Source organism: Phaseolus vulgaris, chromosome 11 (genome assembly GCF_000499845.2).
Source record: "Phaseolus vulgaris cultivar G19833 chromosome 11, P. vulgaris v2.0, whole genome shotgun sequence".
Lineage (NCBI taxonomy): Eukaryota > Viridiplantae > Streptophyta > Magnoliopsida > Fabales > Fabaceae > Phaseolus > Phaseolus vulgaris.
The window spans coordinates 20,560,064-20,569,954 of record NC_023749.2 but is presented as its reverse complement, the minus strand read 5'-3'; the positions used below and the strand labels follow the sequence as shown (position 1 = coordinate 20,569,954).

General features: G+C 47.7%; 1 protein-coding gene across 1 annotated transcript; it reads right to left on the bottom strand.

The window, feature by feature from the left end:
* Positions 1-4,472: 4,472 nt before the first annotated feature.
* Positions 4,473-5,525, bottom strand: LOC137836666 (uncharacterized). The gene has a single exon (XM_068645352.1). The coding sequence runs from the start codon at positions 5,523-5,525 to the stop codon at positions 4,473-4,475; it is 1,053 nt and encodes a 350-aa protein (XP_068501453.1).
* Positions 5,526-9,891: the final 4,366 nt, after the last annotated feature.

Genomic DNA, 9,891 nt, shown 5'->3' with positions numbered 1-9,891 from the left:
CCTCAATGTGAGTACCAGGTGCGGTTTGGACCAGCGCGCATAGCAGGTATTCCCTGTCGCGTGAACGATCGTCCCTTCTGCCCACGCACGCCATGGGCTACAGTGCGCCGACCGACTACCAGCTTCCTCAGACCACTCTTGTGCACGGTACTTGATCCTGTCCCCAACTCTAACGTGGAGGAATTGCTTTGTCGCTTCCTTACCCCGCCTATGCAACTGTGCTATCTGCAAGAATGCTCTTAGAACCTTCTCCGGGAACTTCAAACGCAACCTGCAAAACACACAGACGGCGCCTCTAGCGGCCGTTTGCACTCCGACGCTCAAGTTAGGTCACATAATCACTAACAAAGATAATGTGTGTTTGAATTTCTCTCTGATTCTCTTTTTATCTCCCTCTGTGTCTGTGCCTAACAGAATTCTGTTACGCTATTCTCTGCGCGTGTCAGAATTCTGTTACGCTATTCTCTGCGCGTGTCAGAATTCTGTTACGCTTTTGTACGAAAACGTACCACAATCAGTAAAGATGTGGGTGTCTGTGTTTTCTGTGTGTACCTTTCACGACGCGGAGTGCACCTTTATCTTGGCCGCGCCCCTCTCAGATGGTGACACGTGGAGGCATGCAACTCACATCTAACCGTACACGTGCCACTACCTGAAGGGCTCTAGCGCATCTCTCTGTGCGCCTAAGTTATTCCCTTGCGAAGTAACTTAGCGCGTTTCTTCCATCTGGGTGAATCGCACGCTCCCAGGAGAACGCCAGGTGTGGCTGGACTAGGCACACTCACCAAGCATTGCTCCCTGCCTACACGATTTCCCCTTCACGGAATCATGCACGTAATGGGTTAAGATAGTCACCAATCACTGACTGGTTTACTAACTCTCTCAGGCCACCCTCGTGCACGATTCTTCCGGCGAGCAGCTCCTCTTTCTCTGAGATGTGATCATGCGAAGTCCATGCGTAACGCTCTCGCTGGGAATCTCAATCCCAGTTTAACTGCGTGTAACACGAAACCATGATGACCATGCACCCGATGACTGATCGGTGCTCTATTGCTTCTCGCCTTCTCCCCCGGGTGTTTATCTTGGAACTGATCTATCGGTGGCCACTCGGTTACTGACCACCGATCTCCATACCGGGTGATCTCCTCCCTGATTCCTCTGAGATATGATCCACGTGTCACCCTGCAAGTGGTCCACGTGGTTATCTGCTGCTGACGTCATCGACTATCGATGACCGACCGGATCACCACCCTTCTTGGATTCTTCAGCCACAAAATTCTGGTAACGTGGCGAGCTCTCGTGAATCTCTACGGGGATCATCGCGTCTGACCCATATACTAGACTGAAAGGCGTCTCCATGGTGGAAGATTGGGGCGTGGTGTGGTATGCCCATACAATCCTTGACACTTTTTCCACCCACGCCCCTTTAGCTTTTTCTAGCCTTCTCTTTAGTCCTCTCAGCAAAACTCTATTCGCTGACTCTACTTGTCCATTCGTCTGAGGGTGTTCGACTGATGCGAACACCTGCTTGGTGCCTACCTCTGTGCACAGGTTTCTCAGCTGTTGGCTTGCAAACTGGGTGCCATTGTCGGACACTAATCGCCTGGGCACACCGAAGCGACATACGATGTTCTTCCAGACAAAGTGCTGTACTTTGTGCGCAGTAATTTAGGCCACGGGGTCCGCCTCTATCCATTTGGTGAAGTATTCAATGGCGACGATCAGATACTTCATCTGTGTTATGTAGTGGGAACGGGCCTAGGATGTCGATTCCCCACGTATGAAAAGGCCATGGGCTGTATATGGATCTCAACTCCTCTGGCGGCGCCTTGTGCCAGTCAGCGTGCCTCTGACACTGCTTGCAGCGCTGGGCGTGCCGCACGCAATCCTCTTTCACTGTCGGTTAGTAGAAACCGGCGCGTATCACTTTGGAAGCTAAAGATCTTCCTCCCACGTGACTCCCGCAGATACCTTCGTGGAGTTCAGCCATTATCCTGGTGCACTCGTCGCTGCTTACGCACGTCAGGATGGGGTGGGTGAACCCGTGTCTGAACAATATCCCGTCTACCAGGGTATATATTGCAGCGTTCCTTTTAATCTTCTTGCCTTCTTCTGGTTCTATTAGGAGAACCCCATCCGCCAGGTATCGTCTGTATGGCGTCATCCAAGTGTCTCCCTCGGCTAAGGCATATATCTGCGTATGCTTTCCCCCCTCGGGTGCGTCCGCGTATGTGCTGATGTGGGGTGTCTTTATTGTATCTTGAGTCAAAGAACGATGACTCCTTGGTCTCCCTCTCGCTGTACAAATATGGAGGACGTCCACCCTGTTATCTTCCACGAATTTTCGCGGAGCTTTGAGCGTCTCTTGGATTACTGTCCTCTGTCTGCCCCCCTTGCCTAAGCTGGCCAGCTTGGCAAGCAGGTCAGCTCTGGCATTCTGCTCTCTTGGGACATGCACTAGCTCAAGAGCGCTAAATGCTCCCTTCAGCAGCTGGACGTACCTTAAATACACCGCCATTTGTGGGTCCTTAGCTTGAAATTCTCCCGAGACTTGCCCTGTGATCAGCTGTGAATCACTCTTCACCAGGAGGTTTTGCGCACCCATCTCCTTGGCCAGGAGCATCCCTGCGATCAGTGCCTCGTACTCAGCCTGGTTATTGCTCGCTTTGAAAGCGAAGCGCAAAGCTTGCTCGATCATCACACCATTGGGTCCCTCCAAGACTATTCCTGCTCCACTTCCTTGTTGATTGGAGGAGCCATCGACTGAGAGTGACCACTGCGATCCTGACTCCACCTCTTGGTCGCCTCCGGGTGAGAGCTCTGCAACGAAATCCGCATATACCTGTCCTTTGATAGATCCTATGGGCTCGTACTGCATGTCGAACTCTGACAGCTCCACCGCCCAGCGAACCATCCTTCCAGCAACATCAGGCTTCTGCAGTACCTTCTGGATGGGGAGGTTCGTCATCACCACTACTGTAAAACTGTGAAAGTAGTGGCGAAGCCTCCTGGCCGAGAATACCAGGACGAATACTGCCTTTTCCAACGACTGATACCTCGTCTCTGGGCCTTGTAAGGCCTTACTCACGAAATAGATGGGCTTCTGTACTTGGTCCTGCTCCTGGACTAGCACAGAACTGATGGCCCGTTCTGTTACCGCAAAGTATAATTGGAGGGGCACGCCTGCCACTGGTTTGCAAAGGACGGGTGGCGTCGCCAAGTACTCTTTCAACTTGATGAAAGTTGCTTCACACTCGTCGGTCCATGCAAAGCGACTATTTCTTTTGAGGCACTGGAAATTGGGGTGTCCCTTCTCTCCTCCTGCAGAAACGAACCTTGATAATGCTGCCATTCGCCCTGTCAGTTGTTGCACTTCCTTCACTGATGTCGGGCTCCTCATGGCGATGATGGCTGCGCACTTATCAAGGTTTGCCTCAATTCCTCTTTCTGTGAGCATGAAGCCTAAGAACTTCCCTGCCTCAACCCCAAAGACACACTTCTCAGGGTTCAGCTTGAGGCGATATTTTGAGATGGTGGCAAACAACTCTTCCAGGTCTGTTGTATGTCGGCTTCTATCGCGTGAAGTTACCACCATGTCGTCTACATAGGCTTGCACGTTCCTTCCCAACATGGGCGCCAGGACCTTGTCCATTAGCCTCTGATAGGTGGCGCCCGCATTCTTTAACCCAAACGGCATCACTTTGTAGCAGTAGCTACACGTCTCTGTCATGAAGGATGTTTTACCCTCGTCCCTCGGGTGCATCTTGATCTGATTATACCCCGAAAAAGCGTCCAAGAAACTCAGCATCTCACAGCCCGAGGCACTATCCACCAGGGCGTCAATGTTGGGTAGTGGATACGAGTCCTTGGGGCACGCCTTGTTCAAGTCCGTGAAGTCCACACACATCCTCCACTTCCCGTTTGCTTTCTTCACCAGGACTACGTTGGCCAGCCACTCGGGGTATTGGATTTCCCGGATGTGTCCGGCGCTCAACAATTTCTGTGTCTCTTCTCTCACCACGAGCCGCCTTTCTTCATTAAACTTTCTCCTTCTCTATCGCACAGGGCATCGACCCTGACTTTTTCGCCTTTCTTCCAGCCGTGACAACCGAAATAGCCACGGGGTCATTGTCGTGGGGGACAACATCTCGTAGGTCTGCCCTCGTGAACACGAGGTCTGACTCCCACGGGTCACCTGAGATTCTTTCATCATTCGAATTTACTCCCCTCGCATATTTCCTGCGTTGGGATGCTCTGGGCCCCCCTCCCGAAAAACCACCAGAAATGGTGTGGACTTCGCCGTGAATCGGCATCTCGTGCGCTTGATCCTCCACTGGTTCCGGCAGGGCCGCGGTCGTGGCGGGTTCAGCGAGATAATCCTTCAAGAAACCGTTTTTTACTGACTCGTCCAACTGGTACCCCAGTGACAGGTAGTTGTTGATGTGGTGACCGAAAGCTTCGTGGAACTCGCACTAAGAGTCCTTGCGAGGCCCTAGCACCTTGTCAGTCTTCGCCGGTCGCCTCAACCTTTCAGCTATATTAGGCACGGGGATTAGGTCCTTCAATTCCACCGCAAAGTCGTACCTCGCTGGTCTGGCTCTTTCTTTGACCGGACGATTTCCTCCCGTTTGACCCCTGGGCTGGGGTTTTCTGGCCTCATAGGGGCGTCTCCCTTCCTGCTTCTTCCTCCCTGTCGTGGTCTCGTTGACCCTGACGGGTTGAGCCCGTGTCTGCGCCCTCGGGCGTGAGGGTACGACGCTCATGCGCTTCTCACACACCTCCCCCTCAGAGGCGATATGCTCCATCGCGGGACGCCTTATTTCAGCGAAGGTCCTGGGGCGATTGCGAATGATGGATTCGCAAAAGGGGTCGGGACATACGCCTTTCCTGAACGCGTACACGATCATGGGCTCTTCCGTAGTACCAACCTTTACTACTTGGGCCCTGAAACGGTTGATGTACTCCTTCAAAGTCTCACCCTGATACTGTTTCACGTCGAACAGGTCATACGAAACGGGCGGTGGGGCCCTGTTCGCTAGGTATTGCTCCCTGAACAATCGCGACAGCTGCAGGAAGGAGGTGATATGGCCGTTTGGAAGGCTAATGAACCAATCCATGGCCATTCCCTTCAGGGTGCTCATAAAAAGCTTGCACCTCACGGCATCGGAGCCGCCTACCAGCACCATCTGTGTGTGGAACGCAGTGAGATGTGCTTCGGGATCTTCCATCCTGGTGAAGATCACCTTGGGCCCAGCGAACGTGTTGGGGACCACTGCTTCCAGAATCTCCTGCGAGAATGGTGTAGAAAACTCCCTTGGTGGGGTGAGACGTTCGACCTCATCTAGGTCGCGTTGCCCTTGGTTATTTCCCAAACCACGGCGCAACTCCTCATTCATACGATGGAGCTCTCCGTTTCTCGCGTGAGAGGCCGCGAGATCCGCCTGCATGTGTTCTTGCTCCACCCTTGATTCTGCCATTTCCTCCTGCAGCCCTTGCATCATGTCAATGACCTGCTGCATGGTCATTTCCTCACTCGCAGCGCGCGCGGAACCTTGTCTCGTGGCCCTCATGCTTCAACGCAGAACGTCGAATAGGGCCAAGTGAAGAACTGAATAGAACTGTCGACTGAACTTGTGATGGGACTGATTTTTTAAATCGACCCCACGGTGGGCGCCAAATGTTCCTGTCGGTTGACCTGGGTATGTCTTTGTGCGCGACCTTGCCCGTCAGCTAGGGACACCTTCCTTCTGGCAATCTGTGAGTACCTGCAAAGAAGTGGACAAATGGGCGCCCTAGCGACCGTTTGCACTCCGACGCATAAGTCAGCTAATAAGAAACACCAAAACTCTGCACCTTCGTATCAAAGCACCGTCCAAGGCACTCTGAAGGTGGTAATGAACTGTATCTCGTGTATCGTTTTCTGGTTCTGGCAAACAATCCTTCTCTAGTCCCTTGTGCATAACCTCGAGGCTCGAGCAAGCAACTAGAGTGTGTTCTGGGGAAAATTTGCCAAAAGTCCGATCCGATCCCTGCTTCGAACGTTCCAAAACCCTTTTAATGCCACCCTGCATTAAACATGTCTTAAAGTGCATTTAAGGAGCTTTAAGACGCATTTAACACGTTTCCTTAAAGCCTTTAATGGCGGCATTTAAAGTGTTTTAAAGCGTTTAAAGCGTTAACTGAAATAAACATACTTGATGAGGAAACATTTATTGTTTCCTCATTTACCATATTTGCTAACTTCTCGCTGACTCACTAACCTTTCACTGATTTGATTACTATCACACGTGGAGGGCCTCACGACGCCATATCCCAATCTTAGGGACATTCTGTTGCGTGAGTTCCTCCCTTCCTTGGAGTGCATCTGGCGCAAGGGGTGACTTTTTGGGTGCCAACTCATGCGCCCCAACCTCTAGTCACTCGCTCTGAGAGCGTATCTACCTTCCTCTCGCACCCTCTCATGAGTCGTATCTATCCCAAGGGTCTCCCTGAGGTGGCACGGGCACTTCACGAGTCGGGTTGCTCCCTACTCACGCTAGTATTATGGCCTTGAAGCCACCTTTCTCTTCTCTTTATTACTGTTTCTGAGCTAGGCGGGCCCGAAGCCCCGTGGCGTCACTCCCTCCATGGTCTTTCCTACCCATGGGTATCGGGGAGTAACACTACTGATGGCTTGCTTGGCGACGCCTTATCTTGGCGACGCCTTGTTTAGGCGACGCCCTTTTTTTGGCGACACCTTGTCTTGGCGACGCCTTATGTAGTCACTCTGTTGACTTCCTTTCTTTGACCCCTTCGCGTGGTCCCACCATATGTTGACCTTGGCCCCGACGTTGACTTTGACTTTGGTCAACGCCCGTGGACGGGACGGTAGAGATGTCAACTCTCTTAGACGCTCCTTGTGTGGCCTAGACGCTTCTTGTGGGTGCCCTCTATGCAAGGTTGGTCCTAGACGCTCTCTTGGTTGCCTTTCATGCAAGGTTGGTCCTAGACGCTCTTTAGGGTGCTGAGGCCTCTTCCATCATCTCCCATCTTGGTGTTTCTATCTTGGGTGAACGGCTCTTGCCAACCTCATCCTTGCTATACAAAGTCAAGGGGCAGGTCAGAATATCTGCTCACAACATTGCTTGTAAAAGTCAAAGGACAAGTTTCAACTTGTGAACCATGGTATTCCCAGCCTTGGTAAACTTGCGTAGGGGGGAGGTTCATGATTGAACCATACTATTCTTATTCTAAACAAATTACTTAAAGGGGGAGGTTCGTTTCATCGGTGAACCATACTGACCTTCCCCTTGTTGAACTTACATGAGAGGGGTTCATTGGGAGAACCAAACTTCCTCTACTCTCCGTGTATCACTTCAAGGGAAAGGTTCATTTAACTGTCGAACCATACTATTCTCGGCCTTGGTGAACTCACTAAGAGGGAGGTTCGCTGGGGAACCATGTTGAATCAAGTGTGATCAAAAGCTTTGAAGAATCCAAATCCTAGTGTTCGATGAAAGGCTGAAGTTGCTGCTCTGTTTAGAGTAGGATCTGGGTAGTTTATCTGTGTAATCCACTCTTTATTGAATCTAAAGCTAAAGTGTTTTCAAATCTTTTAAGTTTAAAGTGTTTTTCAAACTAAGTGAAAAACAACTTGTTGTTTTGTCGAAACAACCGATTGTTTTACTCTTAAGTGTTTTTGAAAAGGTTGAAAACTGTTTTGGTTGGTTGAATTTCTGACAAACCAAAACTCGTGCTTTCAATTGATTGTTTGTTTGAAAATCCTAACAGAATCTGTTTTGTTAGTTGAGTGTTCTTTAAATGATTTTCAAACTGAATACGTGTTAAAATGTATGGCTTTAAACTAGAGGGGTGGTGAATGGTTTAAAGAGGGTTTTCGCAAACTTTTAAGTCTAGAATAAAATTACTTCGAGAAATACTTGAGTAAGAAATCAGTTTGCCAAAACACAAAGCAAATAAGCACAACACCAGAAAAACAATTGGTTGTTTCGCAGAAACAATCGGTTGTTTATACTAGTTCACAAAATATAAAACTGAATTTAAAGAGTTTAAGGATAAAGAGAATGCACACAGAGGTTTATACTGGTTCACTCTTAACCAAGAGCTACATCCAGTCTTCCCAGAAACCACTGGGGAATCCACTAAGCAATCAACCCTAGATTAATTACAACACCACCAAAGAAGTGACCTTGATCCCCTCAGACACACACTTCCTTTGGCTCAGCACAACACCACTAAGAATGCTGATCTTGACAACCTTAGAACACACAACACTTCTCAGCTATACACACAAAGTTTCTTTCAAAGTACAAAGGATTACACTTGTTACAGAAAAGATCTGAAATCAATACAAGATGAAAATCCTATATCACACTCTCTTTGATCCAAGCAATCTCAAAGCAATCTCTAACACTTTCAAAAGCAAAATCAGTGAAAACTCAAATATGTTTTTCTTTGATTAAATCTCGGTTGTTGTTTGTTACAAAATCTGAACAAACTATTTATTGCATTCAAAGCTTGGTCAAAGCATTTAAAATTGAAGCGTATTCAGTTATAAGTCATTTAATGCTCAGTCAAAGAAACAAAACAGTTTTCTGTTATGGTCCAAAACAAACAATCGGTTGTTTTCACGAATCAATCTATTGTTTTGGTTTGACAGCAAGTCAACCATCAAAAACAGTTTTTCAACCTTTCTAAAACACCTAAGTATAAAACAATTGGTTGTTTCGACAAAACAACAGGTTGTTTTTCACTTAGTTTGAAAAACATTTTTCAATTAAAAGGTTTGAGAATGCTTATGCTTTGGATTCATCAGAGTGGATTTACACATAAATCTACCCCAGATCCTATCTAATAGACAACTCAGCACAACAAGCACATCCAGCCTTTCATCAACCTTCAAAGGGTTTTGGATTCTTCAAAGCTTGAACACACTTGATTCAACATACGCTCTTGTTTTAATTCTTTGACAATCTTTGAAAGCTTAAATAGTTTGTTTATGTTTTATAACAAACAAGAAAGAAGAAAATAGATTTGAGTTTTTCAGAGATTGCTTTCAAGATTTGATCATTCACAATTCAACTTTGGTTTTCTCAAGAGAGAGTGGAATAGGATTACATCTATATTGATTTCAGTTCATTCTGCACAAGTGTAATTCGTTCTGATACTTTGTAATTCTGGTGTTGTAAGCCAAGGGTGTTGTGTGCTCTTGAGGTTGTCAGATCAACATTCTTGGTGTGTGCTGTGCCAAGGAGTGTGTTTTTGAGGGGTTTAATGTCACTTCTTTGGTGGTTTTGTGTGTTAATCTGTAATTGATTGCTTAGTGGTTGCCAGTGGATTTGGGGACTGGATGTAGGTCTTGGTTTAGAGTGACCAGTATAAACTGTTTGTGTATCTCTTTTTCCCTTAAACTCATTTAAATTCATTGTTGTTGATTTGATGGTATAAACAATCGATTATTTCGAAGAAACAACCGATTGTTTTTCTGGTGCTTTGCTGTTTGTGCTTTGTTTCTTGGCTAACTAAATTCTAATCTGCTTTCTTGCAAAGAATTTCATTCTAGCTAAAAAGGTTTCGAAAACCCCTTTAAACAATTCACCCCCCTCTCATTTAAGGCCATATATTCTAACATACCATACTACTTTCGCTCTTGGCTTAATCACTACAAGGGAGAGGTTCATTTAACTGTCGAACCATACTATTCTCGGCCTTGGTGAACCCACCTAAGAGGGAGGTTCACTGAGGAACCATACTACTTCTGCTCTTGGCTTAATCACTACAAAGGAGAGGTTCATTCAACTGCAATGCACATTTCTTAACTGGATAACTGGAATTTTATTCGGGCAACCTCATTAAAAAAACCCTTATGAGGGAAAAAGAGTGCCCCTTAAA

Excerpts from the sequence above, each read along its gene's own strand:
- LOC137836666 (XM_068645352.1), bottom strand. The coding sequence starts at position 5,525 with ATGACCATGCAGCAGGTCATTGACATGATGCAAGGGCTGCAGGAGGAA.